Source organism: Cupressus sempervirens, chromosome 1 (genome assembly GCF_028749045.1).
Source record: "Cupressus sempervirens isolate cs-2001-9-10 chromosome 1, ASM2874904v1, whole genome shotgun sequence".
Lineage (NCBI taxonomy): Eukaryota > Viridiplantae > Streptophyta > Pinopsida > Cupressales > Cupressaceae > Cupressus > Cupressus sempervirens.
The window spans coordinates 382,622,375-382,645,673 of NC_143118.1; the positions used below are offsets into that span (position 1 = coordinate 382,622,375).

Consider the following 23,299-nt stretch of genomic DNA (forward strand, 5'->3'; position numbering starts at 1 on the left):
AGTTTATCTGATCAAAGGGTTTGCAAGACAAATATTCTAAGGTGCCAAGATAGGAAATTAATAACAACAAATCTAGAATTGTTTTCAATAATACAACGTTGGCAACTTAGAGAAAGATTATTGCCATTGAGGTTTTGTGCAGATGTGCTTCCTACTTCATACTTGGGAGTGCACCTGTTTACATGGGCAATCAAAAACAATTTGCAAAAAGAAGTGGTTGATAAATGTGGGGAAAAAAACAGAATCATGGAAGGGAAGATGGCCTACATTGGCAAGAAGGTTGACAACGATAAAATCAATCTTGTCTAATATCCCTAACCAGATATTTACCCAACTTTTCAAATAAAATCTCAGACATTTTTAAAGAAATTAATTCATGAAATGTGTTTCAAATTTTTCACCAGCAAAACTCCAATAAATAACCAAATAAAAAGAAGTTTCCAAAATGTTATTGCAACAAATCTCCAACGGAAATACATTTTCATAAATAATTTTTAATTGAAGTTCTTTAGCAAAATGAGAATCGTAGATATAGTAACTATAACAAGCTTGGATAATAGAAAGATGAACTTTGAATACAATGTGAAACACCTCCACATTATCTCCAACCGACAATGGGTTTCTGTCCATTGTCCAAGCTTGAGGATTTTCTTTCTCTCACCCATTGAAAGTTATAGCTTTCCAAAAGTTCTACAAGAGAGAAGAAATCCAAAATACCACACATATGTAAAAATGCGATCTCTTTTCCCCTTTTAAGCACAACAAGATGACTCTTCATATTCCCTTCTAAATGTCCTTTTTCCACCTAGGGGAATAATATAACTTTATAAGATAAAGTGGCTTATTAATATCCCTTCTTAATTTTGAAGTTAGTTATGAAAACAATTTAATTTTTAAACATTAAAATAAATATCTTGTCGAACTCAAAAAGCCATGTATAATAGCTTGTCGAAGAACTCTCAACAAGACATTCCAAGTCTGAATACTACAAAACAAGAAATACTAACCTTGTTGACTTACAAGAAATAGTAAGCATATAGCAAACCTTGCTACATCAGCCCCGATTGGCTTGAATATTTAAGTGCCTAGACCAAAACTCATATTGATCCCAGTAAAGTCTTGGTTAGCCCACAGGACCATGGTGTGAAAAGCTAATGACGCATTAGACGATAATGACTAGAAAAAAAGGGAACATTACAGTCCTCCCTACCCAAAAAAGATTGCTTTCTCTCAAGCAATTGATATTTGCATATTCTGACCAACATGCCTAGATCCCATATCAATCTCAAGGAAGCTACTCCACCAAGTTGTTGTGCTACTCTGATACAAATAGCATGGCCAAGCTAGTGAATCCGCACACCAATTATCCACAACGAAAATGCACTAATCATACTAATACCAGGATCCCAAATCACTCCATGTGCATCCTCTGTCAAATTAACCTGCCATGTATTGCTATCATATACAGGAAAATACAACTAACAACCTCAGTCTAACTGTAACTACATATACCACTAATATCAAGAGGTGGAAGGAGCTCAACAGTATACCACTATTAATCAAGCAAGGAATGCAACAAATCACTCCTCCCAACTCCTTAATTCATAACCACCCGTGTGAATACTCCACCTAGATCCCAAGTGAACACTTGTGTAATGTCCCTAATAACACAAACTAGCTCTTGTAATACCTGCACCAATGAAGATGACGATACCTTCTCGACTAATACAGTCACCAAGCCACTATGTTGGAAATGGTGGGGCAATCCAACAGTGTTTGTCACAAGAGTGAACATCTTAGTAAAGAGCAACTTAGAAAGCCAACCTATCACACCTCCATCAACTGTGCAAGTATATATACAATACTAGCTATCGAAATCTTGTGCACACAAGGAATCCATCATAATCAAAATAGGTCCAAGAAGATCATCAAGATCTTGTCACCCAACTCTAACTTCACTTTCACTATGCCAGAAGTGGTGAAGCCTATAAGTAGAAAACACCCAAGCTATAATGCTAATCATGTTGATACTCAAGTCTCGAAATGAACTGCTCTCACATCAATTGGCTATAAGAAGATACAAACCACTGAAGGAATTTGTAACCTCACAACTACATCCAACCTTTGCAAGACCCCCACTAATGTATTGCCTCTGCAACTAATCCAGCATGTAGCAACTGATGCCATAATCACTCCATAACCATGTGTCTGCATGAGATCTATGTGATGTATAAGTAACCAACACTCTCAGATATAGATTGCTATAATGGAAAGTTGACAGGAGTCCTTGTAAAGAAATCTTCCATAATCACTCAGGTTGGATACTTGCAACCTTTAATCCCATCTTCTGAAGATGGTAGTCCTCCATCCCATAATGGATGATACAATCTCTGAGCCAATCCACACCTATACCTCATCAAGTCCTCCACATGTGGATCAAACGGTGAGCGCTCCTCATTGTGAGGTCACAATGAATCACTCCAACCTCTATCGATAGCTCATCACTAAGTACCATCTGCCCACTAAATGCAGATGAATGATGTTCATCGTGATCAACTCTTGTGCCATCATCGCTAACAACCTCCTCAACTCTCAAATCAAAATGTTGAGCTAAGGTAGTGCATGTCAATGTAATTTTTTATTAACCTCAACAATTTGATTTTCTGCTTCATGCAATACCATTAAGGCAACCTCTATGGTGTCTTTAGCATTCAAGAGCTCACAAGAAAGAGTGTCCACTTCTTCTTCCTTCTTGCTTCATGCCTTGGAATGATATTATGAGATTCGGAAAATGATAGCTATCTTAAAGTTGATGTAGATAGTCTGATTTCATTGTTTTCATTCCTTCCTTAACCACCTACAAATGTGAGAACTTCTCCTTGAGTTACTTTTGCCTTCTCTAATTGTTCCCTCTAAAAATGCTTTTCAACCATCTCATATATGTTATCAAAATGTGATAAAGCTGCAACAATTTTATCTTCATTTACCTTCATCTCTTCTCCAAAATATGTGAACTAGCAGGTGTATTAGAGAAATCAGATACATATGAGATAGAAGAGTGCATTTCATCATCCATATCAATGTCATGAATGTCATCTTTAATGCGATAAAGCTGCAACAATTTTATCTCCATTTATCTTCATCTATCTCTCCAAAATATGTGAACTAGCAGGTGTATTAGAGAAATCAGATACATACAAGATAGAAGAGTGCATTTCATCATCCATATCAATGTCATCAATGTCATCTTTCATGCCCAACTAAATATGGGAAATAGGACAGCACCATGGTCAAAATTATATTCATCACAAGAAGAATCCATACCATATGTGAAGACTATTATGTCTGGATCACAATAAGCATCACCATTCACGAAAGATGTGGAGTCATCATCATTGGTTGATTGAACAATCTTCTCCAATGTATTATCAGCACACCCATCAAGGGCACTAGTATAAGTAGCCCCATAAGAAACTTCTACCTCCATACTACCTATCAATGGACCTGTGCTATAATTTAACATCTTCTACATGATCATGAGAAGGCTGCGAATCACCAGTAGTCGAATGCTCTCTTTTCCAAGACCACCTGTAAGCTCATTTCTTACTGCTGAAAACTCCTCCTGCAACTTTTTGCAAGCTCCTTGTGCCAGAAGTTTATGAGCTAGCTCGTGGTATTGTTTCTTTGGCACATTATTCTTGTTTTGTGGACTTGGATGAAAGTCCATGTAATCAGTGAAGGATAAATCTTTCTGAACCAGTGGAGGTAGCATATTATATTCATCTAACATACTGATCACTTCATCCCTTTTGCCCTGCTGCAACTTTTGGGTTGACAGTCACTGGGCTTGATCAAGATCCTTCACAAATTTTTTTAGACTTGGCATTTTCCCATGATACCAATATAAGAGATGATAGCCCTGTTTCTCTCTTTTCCATGTCTGTAAATTTGTCAAACAATTGAGGTGTAATCTGATTGAGAGTTTAGGCTAATTGTTTGAGCATATTACTGGGTGCAGAATTTAGTTTTTTTGCTAATAGATACAATCAGTGAACTTTGGCAATGATATCCAAAGAATTCAGAGTACAGAATTGTTGATTTTATCAGATTTGATTCATATCTATATATGTAAATATCTGTTCTGTATTCTGAGATCTTTTATATAAATATTGTTCCTCTTATAAACAATACAATATCGTTATTTCTGACGAAACTTATTCTATATTCTCTGTGCAGCAATCTGTGTACATAACAAAGAAGACTGTGGTATGATATGTGTTCCATGTGTTTCTGCAGATAGAATGCATATTAAATATGAGGGTTTGGAGTCGTGTCATAGAGGACCGTGACTCCTTATCACACCCACTCTCTAATCACCCATCAAACTAGCCGCTAAGTCAGACATGCGGTCGGTCAACAATATATTGGGTAACTATGTTTAATATGATCGATCAAATATTAACATAAATAAAGATTTTCATTAGTTATTTATGATTTTCATTAGTTAATGTGTGTGTGTGTGTGTGTGTGTGTGTGTGTGTGTGTATATTTAAGCATGATCTTCATTATATTAATTTCTCCAGAAATAATATTTAGATTTCGTCAATTAAGTGTATATATATGGTTGATTGAGTGTATATCATATCTCACATATATTAATTAAATATAAAAAATATCTTAAATAGTTTAGTCTCATAGGTTTATCCTACTGAAGCTACCAAACATTAACAAGAGTTAAATATATAATTTATAAATGCAGGACAATCATTTAGAGTAATACGATCAGACCTTTACTTGGCAACTATTTCCAGCACAACATAGATTCAGTAGATTGTTGAGGCAGCAGTAAGGAGATAGTTTGTCTGAAGTCCACAAATACTAATAATGCAGCACAAAGTGCACAAAACCTTAATTGTTGTCAAAGAGCTCCACTATAAATTCCTGGTACCCAACCATGACAATCCTTTCCTTATTCGATGCAGCAACAATCTTGCTTCCCTTGGGTAATTCAGACTTGTAGTTGAATGGCTGTTTAAATATTGATCCTGTAATAGTGTTGTTAGTTCTCTACTGGGCACGCTCAGCTCTCAAACAAAAGCAGCAATCACCTATGCTTTCCGCCAATAGATGTAGACTCTTCCCAATGCACAGATGCAAATATCCCAGACTTCCTCAAATTTCTCACTGAACAATTATGAGAGAAAGTTCTGCTCTGTACATTTATAATGCTGTGACAGCCAATAAAAGACTTGGCAATGGTTGTAATACTACAGCAGCCAACCACATCCTCTTCAGCCAATTAGATATTTGTTCTCAGAAGGTAGCTTCCAACACAATAAACAAACCCAACCCGTAAGTAGCACAACACATACAGTTAATGTTCTGAGGACGATTCGCGTTGTCAGACATTCGTAGCACCAATTTTTCCACTTCTTTCCCATAGATGGAAACTGAACAGTTCTGTTTCCCTTCATCTAGATGACCATTGCAAAAGATCTTTGCACGGAGCTTTGTTCATGACAGTTCTTGTTTCAATGGCAATCTCCATGTGCATCACCAATAATTATCAAATCACCCATATGACAGCTTCCAGGCACACCAAACTCAAGAAAGTTTAAATGCAAAATCAAAATAGTCAACCACATTACCGTTCATGCCCATTACAATTCATGGCAGAAATATAATAGAATCCCAGCCATAGTTTTTGCAATACCTTCGGCAATTTCTTCCTCTTTCCAAACGGTTGCAAGAGATATGACAGCAATGTTAATGTGCTTCATTCCAGCAAATACCTTATGCACCCTGCATAGAAGAATGAAAATAGCACCAGCAAATCTGTCTTCCTTTACATATCATTTAAAATATACTGGGCATTATAATATTATCAGTCTTCAATATTTGCAACCAAAACTTTAGCCTTCACAAATATACTTCGATATGCACATATAATTTTCAATTACAGCAATGGTCTTTGCCAAATTTTAAAATAAAGTCACCCTCATATTTTGACGCTTAAATAAAACCACCGGCGGTAATAGTAATCCTTTAAATGGTAGATGTTAGAGTAATTAGATATTTTCTAATTAACTCTATTTTACTTAAGCTAAACATTAGGCATCTAATAATTAATTATTTTATTAATTATTATAATGCAACCTAGGTTTTAACCTTTAGGGTTTTGGATCTCCTTTAATAAGGATTGATCTCTCTTTGTAATTTACATTGATTCATTCACTTCTGATTAATAGCAATTTATCTTTTTGCTCATCAAGAATGTCTCATCTGTGGATCTGGGAATTCCAACCTCCATAGCTTTTACTTCTCTCTTCCTATGACAGGTGTTTGCATGTGGGTGATTCTTAGGAGTTGTGGGCTTGATCTTTCATCAACTTCAACATAGTATCAAAGCTCCAAATCTTCATTCCCCCGTTCTTTTTATGAGAGATTTGGCAACAGTTTTCAAATCTCTATTTTTCAGAGGATTTTGTATTGAATCTGGGGGGCAACCTTTATTTCAGGTCTCTTTGAGGTCAAACAAACATCAACGTTGAGCTCAGAGCATCCATTTCCATATAAATTTTGCCCATTTTGGATAAAGTTGATTCTATGGCCAAAAAAATTAGCCCAATGTTGTATGGCCTTAGGCACGCTTCTCGAGACTAAGGCAATTTTTTTATTTTATTTATCAAAAATAATTTAGTGCAATTTGTTAAGGAAAAGCGGACAAGATTTTTTTGCATGCCTTTATTATTAAGCGCATGCAAAAATTGGTACAGGTCCTGCATTAGCTCCATTGGCTAGCGCCTTATAATTTCAGGACCAATGACTTTATGGGGCTATTTTTGGTCCTACGTCACCTCCATTGTCTAGCAATTTTTGTTCCTACAATTTTTGGTCCATTGATTGGTCCCATGATTTGAATGGTCCTGTGACTTGATGGGGCGATTTTTGGTGACCACTGTTTTTGGGGCCCCGCCAACTCAGCCGCTGTGGACTTTCTCAGCCCAACATTCCCACTTGCGGACTTTATTGGACCCGCGTGTTTGGGATCTGACACTAGCCACATCTTAATCATAGGCTCTGTCTCCTTTGGAGCGCACCTTTTGAGGGCACGGGCGACACTTGCAACCTCCATGCAGCGCTTTCTACATGCTCATGTGGCCGATTTTAGTCCTTCTTTAGCAATTCACAAGAATTTTTTATGGGACTACTTTACTTATTGCTCAGTGGTATTGGCGCAACAACAACTTGGAATTATTTTTGACTTGGCATTTTGGTGGGTTTGCCTTTGATGAGGCTGTTCATGGGCGTGATTTATGGTTGATACATGCCGAGTGCGCTTCATTGTTGGTCTCTGTCCTTTGGAAAACTCTGTCATGTCTGCGTTGCATGTGGATAATCTGCAGCCCCACCTTCGACGTGATTGCTTGTCACCATGGATTTTACATGGCATTTTTTATCATTTTTTAGTGGATTTTTGGCACCATTTTGGGTTTGGCAGTTTCACCATTTGTTGGGCGGATTCCAATTTTGTATAGGGGTTTTTTTTCCACACGTTTTTGGCACCTAGACCTAATCTCTTCCAAATGGCCAGGCTTGGACTTTTTGCATGAGCATTTTTTTTTGCCTTATTTGGCAAAAAACAAATTACAAAAAACGCATGCTTTATTTTGGGCCACCGGATTAATTTTTTGACACTGGCCACCTGGTTTTCTTGGCTTTTTTTTCAAGCTACTGGGTCATTTTTTGCCTCGACGGCCATTTGACCATCAAATGTGGACTCGTCACTCACTGACATAAGCACTGCATCAGCATACCTTGCAAGTCCTTTTGGCTTTGTTTGGACCTACCTTCTATTTTTTGCTCATATCTCGAACATAAGGACTCCATTTTCCACAAACGAGATATCGTCAAAAAGCTAGTTCTGGGCCCGTCACAGTCATACAAGTGACTTTTAGTTTTGTTGTTTTATAGCTTTTTTTGTTGTCAAAGTCCGAAGATCTATTTTTCCCTCCAAGAGATATCTTCAACATCCAATCTCCAATTTGGGAATTCTTTATATCATTGGAAAGGTTTTTCCGAGCTCTTTCCACTAATGTTGATTGTTTTTTCCAAATTTTGCTCTAGGAACATTCTATTCAAGTTTTTGCATTTTTGCAGTTTGGTGGATATCTTGGTTGTTTCAGATCCGAGGATCAATTTTGCTACTTCAGAGGATTCATCGTGGGTTGTATTGTTTATTGTATCGGCCTTATGTCTCTTCTAGTCTATTTAGACCAAAGTACCGAGACTCGAACCCGGCTCTGACTCGGCAAGGGCAATTCGACTCGTGACCCGGCTCAAACTCAGTCATGACTCAGCAGTGACTCAGCGGGTCAAGGATTATTAATAGAAATACCTTACAGAAATATAGAATATTTGATGACTTGGCGAGTCAAGGTCACAAGTCATTTTGACCCAGCAGGGGTAACTCGATACGCCGACTTGGGTGGCTCACGTGACTCACAGCGAGTCTCGTTACTATGATTTCGACATCATTTATATGAATTCTTGCAAACACACTAAATAAAATACCATATTGCATCTGTATTTTCGTTTCAGTTGTTTTCCCTCATTTTGCCTTCTGATTCAAGCAGTGTCATCTAAGAACACTCATGCAAATTACTATATTCTTGGGATTCACCATATCTTGTGCCTTACTGTACATGCACTACTCTGATTAAAAGGCCATGGGGGTTGATGTTTTGCCTTTGCTTGCCATCTACCTTTGTCAGTGAGTATTTCGTCCATGACATTAGCCTCATGGCGTGTCTGAAATTGATCACCTTAGTACACACATGTATTCTTTTGTACATCTTGATCGTGGTTTCTTGATATGGAGTTCTTATTGGCCCACTTTTCCAGTTGCCTGTCACCTCACCCTTGTCTGCATTGGGGGGGTTCTTCTGTTGGTTCTTAAGCTTCCTTGGTTTGATGGAGTGAGCTATGTATTTAGTATTTGTTCCTATGTAGTAGGCAATTGCGGTGGCTGGGTACCTATGCATTTCGATAAGATGGATCATTTACCATATGGACACTCTTCTTTTCGTTCCTACTTTGGATGTAGCCTTCCATGTTTGATTGATCAGCTCTTCAGGCTTTGGTGTTTTATGCAATCTATATCTTCGAGTTCAGATATTTGCCTTTGTGTGTCCCCTGATTCAAGTAGTGTTTTTTGGGACCACTCATGCAAATTATAGTTTTCTCTACCTGGTCAAGTTCTATTTCATTGGAGGTTCTTTAGATAAGCAGTATCTTTTGACAAAGCTTTGTAGCTTCTACATGCTTCAGTGGTGTTCTTCATGATCATCCATTTGTTCCTATCTTCTACAACATTCCCTAGTTTGGAGGCTTCTTCAGTCTTTCACTAGTTCTTTCAGCATTCCTTCTATCTCTTTTTGGAGTAGGGTTTTTTCCATGTGTTTTCTTTATTTCTCCTCTTTACAAAGATTTGGTTGTGCTTGTGTACCTCATCAAGCTTTGTTGTCAGGACCCAAATTTACTTTCAATAGTAGTTTTTAGGTTTTTAGCTACTCCCTAAGTTTATCTTAAGAGGGAGTGTTAGAGTAATAAGATATTTTCTAATTAACTCTATTTTACTTAAGCTAAACTTTAGGTGTCTAATAATTAATTCTTATATTAATTATTATAATACAACCTAGGTTTTACCTTTTAGGGTTTTGGATCTCCTTTTATAAGAATTGATCTCTCTCTATAATTTACATTGATTAATGCACTTTTGATTAATAGCAATTTATCTTTTTGTTCATCAAGAATGTCTCATCTATAGATTTGGGAATTTCAGCCTTCATAGTTTTTGCTTCTCTCTTTTTGTGATAGGTATATGCATGCAAGTGATTTTTGGGAGCTATGGAGTTGATCTTTCATCAACTTCATTAGTAGACCTGATAGCAAGCTGAATGAAATATTTAGACGCCAATATATTCCTTCAAAATTAATAATGTGTTGATACATAATCTGTTTAAGAGCCTTCTCTTAATCAATTAATTTATAATTTCCTTGAGCCAAACACTTTGCTTATGCTGAAAGTCGGTAATGAGGATTCAGGCCCCACAATTATTAAAATATCTTATGCTCCACACTTACAAATAATTTCTAGACAGATATTGAAATCATCTCCTTTGAAAATACTACAAATAAATAAATACGCACGAACACAACAAATATCTTTTTTTTCCAAGAATCTGATCTTTAGACACTTCAACCTGCAAAGTACCCCTTTTTTTGTCATATCTTATTCACAAAACCACATAAGAACAATCTCAAACCTTTCACAAATTTGTCTCTGATAAAACTTACTGCAATTGCGCCTCCAATAAAACTTCACAGGCTAGTAGGCAGACCAGCTCTGATGAATAATTTCTAGCTCTTAGAATGATAAACCCTTTTTGTAAATATGTCCCACAAGCTAGCAGGTTCAATGCTCTAATACGAAAGTAATATCCCTAATCTCAATTAAACAAATAAATTTATGCTACTTATTTCTGATTTCACCAGCAAAACCCCATTAAATAACCAGACAAAAAGAAGTCTCCAAATGTTATTGCAATATATCTCCTACAGAATTACATTTTCAGAAATAATATTTCATTGAAGTTCTTCAGCAAAATGAGAATCAAATCCAATCGTAGATACAATAACTACAACAAAATTGGATAACACAAAAGATGAAACTAGAATACAATGTGAAACACCTGCACAATGTCTCCAACCGACAATGGGTTTTCATCCACTGTCCAACCTTGAGGATTTCCGTCCTCTCGCCTACTGAGCGTTGTAGCTTTCCAAAAGTTCTCCAAGAGAGAAAAGAAATCCAAAATCAATAACCAAGCATATGTGAAAATGAATTCCCTCTTCCCCTTCAAAGCACAACAGCTCTTCGTATTCCCTTTTAATTATACTTCTGTACTTAGGGGAATAATATAACTTAATAAGATAAAGTGACTTGTTTCCCCTCTTAATTTTGAAGGCACTTATGAGAACAATTTAATCTTCAGACATTAAAATAAATATCCTGTCGAACTCATAAAGCTATGTGTAATAGCTTGTCAAAAAGCTCACGGCAAGATGCTCCAAGTCCAAATGCTATAAAACTGGAAATATGGACCCTGCTGTCTTACTATATATAGTATGTAATAGAAACCCCTACCACATCAACTCCGATTGGTCTGAATATTTAAGTGCCTAGGCCAAAACTCATACTTATCCCAATAAAGTCATGGTTAGCCCACGGGACCATGGTATGAAGGGCCAACGACACATGGTATGAAGGGCCAACGACACATCAGGCAATAATGACTAGGAAAAAAAAGGGGGCATTACATCTTTAGTGTTATTCCAATATACATGATGTTATGACAAACAAAACCACCCTTGAACTATCCAAAATATTATCAGAGATTTTATGCGGGATGGTGCCAATGAAAGATGCAGAAGTCCCTTGTTGGCATGGGACATCGTCAAGACACCTAAATGGTTAGGCGGAGCAAATGTCCAAGATTTACAAATCCAATACAAAGTGTTGATTGCTACATGTCTATGGCCTATGCACAATGAACCGGAGGCTCTATGGAGCAAACTACTACAACATAAAAATTTGGATTTGGATGATCCAAATAGGATACTATTGTTAATCCTCCCCATGTTTCCGCAATATGGAACATTATGATGAAAAATCAAGAGGTTATTACAGATCATTTGTCTTAGTAATTAATGATGGCAGCACGGCAGAATTCTGGCTAGATTCATGAAACACAGACGAGGCCATAGTGAATCTGCCAGGAATGGCAAGAGCCAAGGAGATGTTGGTTCCAGCGATGGGGTCAGAAGTCAGAGACTACACGTCGATACTTAGGGAACACACTTGACCAATTCCAGATGGAAATAGTTTGATATGTTGGACGGAGTGAGCAGGGGCATCATCCAATCTGAACTTAAACAAAGAGGGATTCTGATCAGCGATGGGCCAGATGAGATTTTTTGGTGTGCAGCCAATATAGAGAACTACACACCAAAATGGGGGTATGAAGTAATCAGATTAGACCGAGAACAATACGATTGGAAAATGGAGCTATGTTGGCTCTCTTTTGTTCTACCCAAAGGCCAGCATATTTCCTTGGCTGGCAGTTGAAAAAGGGTGCTTACAAGAGATGGGTTGATGAAACTGGGAATGTTGGGACCTTCAAATTCCCAATGCCATAAACAAGAGGAAACAACATATTACCCCTTTGTTCAATGTGACACAGCACAAGAATGTTGGATGTACATCAAGAGGAAATTAGGTTTACATGGACCTCTGCAGAACTCTTTGAACAAAATTTTTATATCTTGGCCAACAATGTCAAAAGGGTCAGTGTGGGAAAGGTTGATGATTGTGTCACTCAACTATCCTCTGGACACTGTGGAAAGAAAGAAATGAGAGAACATTCAAGGTAGGGAGCATTATCCAGAGGATTAAATTTACAACATGTGAACATCTCAATGCACATGTGGCATCAACATCCCACAGAAGTTTTTAAGATTGGAAGGATTGTATAACAAGGGAGTGGCCACACTTGATAATTCCAAAGATTGTGGGAACTAGAATAGGGAGCATTAGGTGGGAGGCACAATAGAGATTCCCCCCATATGGTTGACTCCAACTAAATTTTGATGGTGCCTCTAGGGGGAATCTAGGTACCTCAGGCACCAGATTTATTATTCGGAATTGACAAAGGAGAGCTGGTTTGGGGAGGATTGGTCAAAATTCCGAATGGCACGAATAATGAGACAGTTTACAGCGTTGATGGAAATAGTGTCACTGTGTAAAAGAGATTTGAAAATTGAAGGTGACTTGCTGAACGTGGTCAGAGCAATTTCATCAGGTTCAGGAGGGAGAATGAAGATGTCAAGATAACATGAGAGGGATTTTATCAGAGTTTTGAGTACACCATCAGATAAGTCTTCATAGACGCAAATATGGAGGCAGTTTTCTGTTCAAGATGTCCACCAATCAGAGGGAGGATGCTATCATTTCAAACCATCATGAAGTGTGGGAAGGATTAAGGATGAATCCTGTTGAAGAGGAAACAGGAGGTAAATGAGTCCATTAGAATTTTTCTGTTCTTGGTTGGATGTAAATATCTATTTCTAAATTAATAGAAGGTAGCTACCACTAGGTGGTAACTTGCGGGAAAAAAAACAATACAGATAAACCTAATGTACACAGTTGACTAGTCCTAGGTTTGACCCCTATAATTATCACAGGCAAAGACAAACTAGCTGAATGCAACCTTAAATATCACTCATAAACACCTTGCACATGCACCAATGTATAGCAGCTGGGCATTAAAATCCCCAAAAATAATTTCACTCAAACATTCCTTGAACATTAGCAAGGTGCAGACATGTCATGATTCTCTACTGATTTAGCGGTTTGGGATTGCTTAGAATTGTTCCCTAGTTTATGATACGGAACCATCAATAGCATGCATAATCTAAATTAAACTTAATCTATAGATTGAAGATTTGTTTGTTTAATGAGCGTCATTAATCAAATATTCCCAAGGCCAATTCCTATTCCGATAGATAAAAAGTCATTGTTTATCAAGATGAACAACAAATTGGAAAAACAAAGAATGATCAGTTGCATTTAAATACACCAGATCCATGTGAAATGCAAAAAAGAACACTGAAAACCCTGTAAGAAAGTAAAAACCTATCACATATATCAAATATAAATAATATTAATACCAGCAAAAGAGGCGAGAGAAATTCTTAAATAATTCAAGAATTCCCTGAAAATCTACAGACATACATGGAAATATCATGCAGTTATGTCATAAAACTTTAGGAATCCTATAAGAATCAGAAAATTTATGCTCCAAATAGACTGTACTGACAACAATTGGATCCCTAGAAAGCTTTGAACACTATAGCATCTTAAAAGAACTACTAACCAATCCCTTTAATGAACAAAATGCCTGCATATATGCCCAAAAAATCATATACTTCGGAAACAGTGTGAATTGATGGAAGTTGGAAAGTAAATGCTGGCACTGTTGCATCTTGAAACATATATGGCAGTAGATGAATCCAGCCCAAAATGCAATGCCTCAATTGCACAAGGATGACCTAGTAATTGAAAGATTTAAATATCTAACAATAGTAACGGCACCCTAGTAGATGGGTATCTATTTAGTGCATTAATGGAGTTCATGAGGTAGATGGGGTGCACAAGGGGCAAAATGGCACATTAAACTTCCTTTTGCCCCCTTTTTCTACATCTAAAACTCACACTACACTCTCCCCCTTTCTCACATGTCAGAGATTTTGACCTTTTACAAACCTTGCCACACGTTTTTCAAGTTTACAAAGCCATGAACTTGTCGACACCAGAAACATAATCACTTTTACACTTTGCTTTCTGTCTTTTCCTCCACCTCTCCATCATTCTTCAGCTATGTCCCACTTTTGATGACTTCACGAAACTTGTCAGTAGAATTCATCACACTTCATGAAAGATTTGCAACACACTAAACTTATCCTTCCTTTGTAGCACTTTTGTAGAATTTGTAAAAACGCAAACTTAGTGACATGGAAAACCTCTTCACTATTCTCCCTTTTTTCTCTCTCTACTTTCTCTTTTTCACAATTTCAGAATTTTCACAAACTTAAGAACTACATCACACTTTCCACAAGTCCATGAACCTTTGAAAAGTGTGACATATTGAACTTCATCATTTCCCTCTTTATTCTTCCTCTTTGTCGCGCATTTGAGCTTTTTCTAAACTAACAAACTGTATCATTTTTTAAAAGGTAAAAAACTCGCAACAACTGTGACATTTAGAACTTGAGCACGACATTCTCTTTTCATTCCTCCTATATTATCCCCTTCCTAGGTCACAGGCAAATGAACAGAGGTTGACCTATCATTCAAGTTCCCATAGGCCAACAGATAGGGGACTCCATCAGAGGGTCACGGAGCTTTGTGAGTCGTTCAACATTTAGATGCCAGTTCCTAACTTTTAGGAGGGTCCCTATTTTCTAGGGAATGGCTAAGAGCTCGTTTTGTGGTGTTTATGGACCATTCCGGATGATTTGAGACCATCTCCTAAATTTAGAGGGGGGTCCTATTTTTTAGGGAGGTCTGGCAATTTGACTGGTTGACCACCCAGAAGACCTTGGAGCAGAGCAGGATCCCTTTTGAACAGTTTCAGTTGATTGGAGACAGTCTCCTACTTTTAGGGCGGATTCCTTATTTTGAGAACAAACTGCCAGTTGGCCTGTAGGACTCAAGCAACATCGTAATCAGAGTGCTTTAGACAAATCCCAATTCTAAGTCTAGATTAGCATTTTACGAATAAATTGGCAAATATTTAATTATTTCCCGAGTTAGATTGAATAAATAATGTTAAGAGTGATCTTCTAAAATCACTTTACATTAAAATAAAATAAAGTATGGCCATGGCACGTTATCTAAGAGTTGATGGTTACAAAGTGGCTTTTAGAATGGACCACTTATAATAATGAGAAATAAGGCGTTCTGGTTGATTTTATGAGGAGCTTTTTTTTTTTAATTTTTCTTAAAAAAATGGTGAGAAGCCCTAATCAGGGTTTGAACCATTTGGAAGGAGAAAAGTAATAAAAAGAAATTTTGGGCTTCATTTTCATTCATTCAAGTTATTAGTTTTCATGAGCATTTTCGAAATCGGAGAGCTGGAGCAGTTGCAGCAGAAAGCCAGATTCTTTGACGAAAACCTAGTTTACAATTAAGGAGGATCTATCCAAGGTATTCAATTGAGCATTATCGGAAGTGTAATTCCAGATCAGAGGGGGAAGAAACCAATATTGTTCATCTTAATTGCAGATCTGAGAATTAGTAAGCATTTTGAGTTATATCTTCATTGCCCAGCTCAGCTGTAGTGTCCCAGGCAGGGCTGACGTCATAACACAGAGGAATAACTGTGTTTGGAGTTGGAATTAGAGCTGAGATGAAGATCTGATACAGATCGGATTAGATAGTGGATTTCAGACGTTAATTTGGCCCTAAAGCTCACCATACAGCGTAATTATAATGGTTTCCTTAACCTTAGGGGATGTGAGAGTTCTTCATTTGGAGTTGAGGGTTGTAGTCTTTTTAGGACTTATTGAACTAAATAATTTATTGACTTCAGAGTTGTACTATATGTAATCTGTGAATTATGACAATTTTACAATCAAAGTACAATTATGTGCTCTCTAAATGCATTAGTTGCTTCTTTTTTGTGTGCATGTTTTTAGTTTTTAGTTTTTGCTGCATTTTACCAACCCTGAGTTCATGTCAAATCTAAGTTGCAAGGTCCAAGTTTTGCAGTCATGCTTCCAGCAACCACCAAAACAGAATAAGTTGAAAAGTCAGGCACCATGGTAGAGGTTCAACCACCATAATGCTTCAATTTCCATTTATCGTCCACCATTAGACATATTCACCACTTTTACAATAATGTGTTTGCAAGAGCAATCAAACATTCACCAAGGCAACTATAATTCAATGGGGGCTAACAGAGAATTATCCATCTATAACCTGCAAACTCACCATTCTTGCCTTACTGAGTCTGCACTAATCCTTTCCACGCCTCTATATATTGATCAAATAACGATTTCACACTCAAATGTCTCAGCTCCACTCCAAATAGCTAAAACATGACCCCAAATGTCAGATTTTTTCAATGACTCGTTTCCATATAAATATTTGTTTCTGATTCCATTTTTCGTTTCTGATAACTTCAAGATAGTATAATGACATAACTATATTTTATTATTATTTTCTACTAAACAAAACAGCATAAATTACCACAAGCAGGTGATTCCATCCATAAACAAGAAACTTCCTGATTAAATACCATCTGCTAACAAAATTTGAGAAAATAACATGCAATTGTAAATTGAAGCGTTACCAGTCTAAGACTACATCCCCTTGTTCCATTGTCGTGAATACAACATTAGAGATATAGAGAAGATAGTAAAAGATAGTATACCTTGCCTGCCACCACTGAGCTTTACTTGAACTCCTTTGTCAATAAACTTTGCCAAATCCAGCACAGTTTCCTTCCGACCTGACTAAAATCCACAAGCGAAAATTCCCTAGCCTCAGCTACCAATATATAAATATGAATATAACCTTAGTTCAGTTTAAGTACAACTTTTAGACATACATCAGATGTAAACGATATTTTAATTCTATTAGCAAATGCAATAAACTGTCAAATCTAATTGTAGCCAGTTTAGAGAGGTGACCTAATTTCTTCTTCATTATAAATAGAACTGTACAATTATTACTGGCAGTTGCAACCATGTATAAACTTTTACAATTCCAGAATCGTAAAAGATAAAAACATTTACAAGGCAGAAAACTTATAGAAGCAAAGGAAAGCTGTCAGATCAAAGTCAGGAGCAATGTCAACTGTATCCAGGTAGAGCTACAAAACACAAAGACTACAAGAAACTCAATATAATGTTATATTTTAAACCTGGTGCATACTTAAAGAAACAGTTTTAAGATGGAAGGGAAGTAAACATTCACTAATTATTATAATCAAATTACTCTGTAACATGGGATATAAATACGCTAATATTTTATATATTAATATATAATTATTGTTGAATATTATTATATTAATTAATAAATATTTAAAATTAATCAATCTATAATATATATAATATAGTAATACAATTGGAAATAAACTATTTACAAATTTATGTAACATATTGTAGTTAAAAGTAAAACTCACCAAGTCCAAGAGATTCCAACACCCCATTCAGCTTGAGATAATAAATTTAATATTTAATTATCCTATAAAATAAGACATATCAACACAATATGAAGCATTAAATTGTTAATTTCCCTTTGAAATTATATTAACCCATGAGAAATGAAGATGGATTAACCATGATATGTTTTTTGCTACTGTTATAATGTCGTCATGTTATACCATTGTTATGATGCTATGATAATACATTTAACAGTAGTTTTGTCAAACTTCTGGATAATTATTTTTTACACATTAGAAAAAATCACTTTTCTGCAAAGGATGCCTAATTGTCCTTGGGATGCTTGAGGGATATGTGAAGCATCCCCAGTGACCTCAAGCATGGCCAAGCGTCCCCTACACCTTAAATGCCATCCCCAAATTTAGGAACATGTTCTAGGACATTTTTGCATTTTCTCAATTGTGAGAGCGGCCAAGGAGATTCCTCCATCTCAAAAATGCCTCAAGAGATGAGGACAAGAGATTAAGAGGTGGGCACGCCTCCCCATGTGACACAGCTTTGTGTGAATAAAATGAACGGTTGTATTTATAAAAACGCCATATTTAACAAAGAAAATATCAAAATATAGTATTTAAAGGCAATCACTAATTGATTCATCCATATCTCTCATACATCTATTGATATTGTCATCCTCTAGCAGTCCCCAAGGAATGTCTCTATAGACTGCCCTCCCCAAAAAAATGTCCACCATCCCTTGCCTTCCCCATTCCCATAACATCATATTATATACACACATATATACATACATACATATATATAAATATACAATAAAACACGGGGACTCCCACTCCCTCCCAAAACCTCAAAGTACCCATCCCTTCACTGGGTATTTGGAGTACTTGAGTACCCTTGCCTCCACCATTCCACAACCACGCCACCGCCAAGATGGGTACTTAAAATTATATTTAAGTTTTGATTTTCAAATGTTACTAATGGTGACCTATTATGTTACTATGTTGAATGTTGGACAGTTGTGGTTCATGTAGCAATTTTGCTATGTTCAAGTATTTCAATTTGGTGTGTTATACTGGAACATCATTTCATAACTAGCATTTCAAGTTCTACATGTATAGTATACAACACCCCCTACCCCCTCAACCACCTCATCGCCATCCCCGTGTTGTCCCCAAATTGAGGCCCTTAGTCCCCCCGTCTCGACATACCCCAATGCCAGTGATATATACTAGCAAGCTCTAGCAAACTGCCTGTCTGCGACAACACTAAGAATTTTTAATCACAGCAAATACTGACGTCATTCTTGGCGTGATTGTTGTCGGTTGCAGGTATTTGCCTTCAGGCCAGGTGACAGAAATTCAGCACCATTGGTTGGTCATTGAGGGCTGCTGTAACAGGCCAGTAGGGGCACCCATGAGTTGCTGCGATTTTGGACAATGCAATTAAAATCAGGTTCCTTATTTAATAATTGTAGTTACTCTCCCTGTGCAGCATTAAATTGATAATTTATTAACTGCATCTAATTGTTCAAACATGAGTACTGGTGTGACTTACCATCTTGCATCAAACATTTCAGACTTATGGTATTTTTCATTGTGAACTTTCATTCAGTGAGCAATAAGTTACAAGTCTTTAATTTCAAGTCCAAATATATGGTATGGTTGGCATTATCAGTTGAGAAGTTATTCACTTACATTTCCAATTTTAATGTTTTGTGTTACAAAGACAAGGGAGCTGTGAATTAAAATCATTTGGAACACATAGTACTTCAGTATTGCTGGTGTGAGCCAGATTGGGTTCATTACAAATTTGCTTCTTAGATTGTCCATAGTTATGTCACTCGTGGCCAGTCCCAGTGATAACAATGTTGTTATTGTGTTAGAAATTCCTTCTTAAATATTTCTGACAGTCTTTCCCAATTGAGTCGATTCCTTGATGAAATGTTCAAACATTTCCTTTGCCATGATTACTACACTATACCACTAGCAAAGTCATACATTTTTCATTCACTGACAACTCCATTGTCAACCAACATCTCCTTACGAGTCTCCATTTGAACCTGTAGGTGTCAAATTACTTCATCCTGATGAATATGTTCATCATCCCACGATTCCAGAGAGGATAGCAAGTGCCCTTTTGTAAATTTGCACCAATTTGCACCAAGGCTTAAGCAAATTTGTATGCCTACTTCTACATGCCTTCTAGCCAAGCTTTTGCATTCTAAGAAATCAACTTGATTCTTTCAATACCTTCCATTGAATCAGTTAAAAGAATTGTAGGGGGAACAAAGGTTTGGTTCTCTTCCCTCACTAGATGAGATAAACTACTTAGATATTCACACGAAGTGGTATTCTCACTTTTTAGCTTTTGGTATTTTCCTTCCAATTTCCTCATCTTTTCCTTCATTGCTTGTGCAAAATCCTTAAATTCTTCAATAGCCTGCTCTCGAGAGGCATGTCCTAGATTCAACTCTATCACATTATATTCATATGTAGTAATTTGATCCTTTGTTTTGTCAATTGTAGTCACTGCAAACTATAAAGTCCCAGATTTGGATTCCCTTCTAATGATCTTTGCAAACATCTTGACCTTGCCTTTGTCTTTTGCTTTGTTGACTCGATTCAACATCTCTTGCAACTTGAATGTCAGGTCAATTTGTTTCTCTTGACTTCTTTGTAGCCTTTCCCTTAACCAATCTAGAACGTCAAGATATTGATCCTCGAGTGACAATTGCCCTTGCCTTTGTACTACTCTTACATTAATATCTTCCACAGCGACAAGGCCTTCTACCAATGCCTCAGGAACCTCAACTTCTGTAGTAGTAATTTCCATCTCTCCTGCAGGAACTTTTATCTCCATCATTTGTTTCTCTAAAATGTCCCCAAGGCTTTCCTTGACAACAACATCTTGTCTCTATCTCTTTTGGACAGACTCATGATAAGCATTCATGCTTTCTCTATCCTGCACCAGTACGGTTATTTGATCTTCTTGTTCTATACTCCAACTTGTTTCTACCTCTCCTCTAGTGAAAGGGTCAATCCTACAAACTCGTAATCCAACTAGTTGATCAAGTAGTCTCTAACCCTTTGTCTCTTTGGTTGGGATTCTTCAATGTGAATGCTAGGCCTACTTCTTGGTTGTACTTCCGAATCTTTCCCTTATTTTATTGAGCACTCTCTAGTGAAATCTCTCCCTCTTTGATTCTCACTCTTGAGCATTGCCTTGGTCTCACCCATTAAATTATAAGTTAAGCTATCCTTAGGTACCCTTAGTCTATGGGTCTGACGCTCAACCTACCATATCTAAATTTCACGACTTATGCAGATAATGAATTGATGGCTAGTACTTTTTTCCTAAACGAATCATATGGTTGGATAGGTTTTTCCCTTTCCACTTCATATCTGAACTGGATCCTATTCATGTCCTCTTCCACTTGGTCAAGTACCTAGATGATCTTACATGCTCTAATCATATTAAGTGGCAATATAGAATACGATCTCTTTTTTATTTCGTTCCCACTCTGATTTTGTTTAAGGGATCATAATCCAACCTTGCAAAGAAAAGTGTCAATCTATCAATCTGTAATATAGCACCTCTAACGATTTTTCGACCACATGTAACCAAGCACACATCTCAACTTCATCTCCTATGGCGATTAGGAATTAAAGTCCCAACATCCTCTTCCTATTTTGCCTAGTGACCTCCAACAGGACCATCTTGACAATTGGATACCCTCAAGAATTTATACCGCAATGAAGAAAACCCCCACACTCTAATGTTGGACAATGTGTGGAACTAGATGAACCATGCTCCATACTTCTCTATCAATTCTATTGCCCCAATTGATGGTCTCATGTGCAATCTCTTTTGAAGAGTCTTGCCAATTGAAGTTATTTATCGTCGTAAACTTTTATAATGTTTGACCAATTAACTACATCTCTTACATTGGGGAACTAAAAAAATATTCCTCTTGTTTAGCTCCAATATATCTCCATACATCATTTAAATAAATTTCAATTATTCTGGAAAAAATCGATGTACAGGAAAATCCTTAACAAATTATATTCACCCCCGTTTTATCCTCAAGCACATTTTTAATGTCATTGAAGAACTTCATTTTTCTTATTCACGAATATTATTTCTGCTCCTCGGCATATATCCAGCCCCATCATGGATTTTCATACCTTATATTATTCCTTGCCCCTTGAATATTTGGGTTATTGGGCGCATATAGTCTATAATGGAGGATTTCCAAACATCACAAAAATTCTTTAACCTTAGTTTATTAGTGCCCTAGGCACATTTTATCCTCTCCCATGGACTTCTTTGCTTGAATACAATTCCTTGAGTATACAGAAAGCTCACCTTGGGTGCATTTTAGCACCTACAGCAGACTTTTTTTTTTTCATCTTCATTTCTTTCCTCAATCACATCAAAATTGCATCCAGAGCACATATGAAGGTCAGTTACAGATTTCTTTAACTCTCAACACTCCTTGCCAATGTACCATTAGCGCTCAAAGCACATTTGAAGGTCACTTACAAATTTCTTTACCTCTCAAACAGTCATTGCCAATGTGTCATTCGCTCCCAGAGCACATTTGATTCATCACAGCGGACTTGCCTTTTCATTTCTATCCTTGGCTTCATTTTGATTGTGCTGGGCACATTTTAGGACAGGCAGTGGACTTTCACTTTGTACTGCTTTCCTTCATCAACTTGGAATTGCCTCGGGAGCACATAAGGGAGCCCTTGGCAAACATTTTCTTCACAGCATTTTCTTAATCAAGAGAGCTCTGCGCTCATTGAAGAGGGATCGTCTTTGCCATTCTAATTAATCTCTGTCATTTATTTGTGTATGCAAATGAGCACTGTTTTGCAAAGCATGTGAACTTTAGTCAAAGTGAACAAACACCTCGCCTAGGATATTTTGCACTTGCATCTACCCTTCAAACTTTGTGAAGCTCATCCCTGCCAATCATGGGTGATTGAGATTGCAGAGTATTCATTTTCAAATGTTGCTCAAGGCTTGTGATGGACCATTATTTTCATCGCATCCCTTCATATTGACAGATATGTGCGGCTGGATGCAAGTCAGAGTAGACTCCAGCATTTCAAAACCCCGTGATTAGTGGGCAGAACGTTGTATGGGCATGCTCACCAAATTGAGTGGGGGATTTCAACAATGCAACAAGTTAAATCTGGGCCTGGTAAATGGATTTTGTTCCTCATTTGAAATTTCTCTAATCTCACAAATAGGTAGCATATTTGACCATGGTCTCCAAATGGGGAAGAATTAGACTGGTTAACATTCCTTGCTTTCATTGATGCTTGAGCACGAATCTGTCCTCATGGATGAGTTTTGACATTCTGAACATATCCTTGTCACATTATTTCTGTTTTACTTGGTGCACAAGAAGACCGGTGCTTGCTGGCACTATTTTTCTTCATTGGATGACCTCAAACCGTTTTCTCTAACATTCTTTGACCTCCTG

The 23,299-nt window shown here is 37.0% G+C and overlaps 1 protein-coding gene across 3 annotated transcripts in view; it reads right to left on the reverse strand.

Moving 5' to 3' along the window:
• EMB2816 (Small nuclear ribonucleoprotein family protein) overlaps positions 1-23,299 on the reverse strand; it is a 108,751-nt gene that overhangs the window by 73,820 nt on the left and 11,632 nt on the right. For all 3 annotated transcript variants that reach the window (XM_089826169.1, XM_089826178.1, XM_089826186.1), the window contains exon 3: positions 17,058-17,139. In XM_089826169.1, the coding sequence (XP_089682295.1) occupies positions 17,058-17,139 (82 nt within the window). The remainder of the gene's footprint in view (positions 1-17,057; positions 17,140-23,299) is intronic.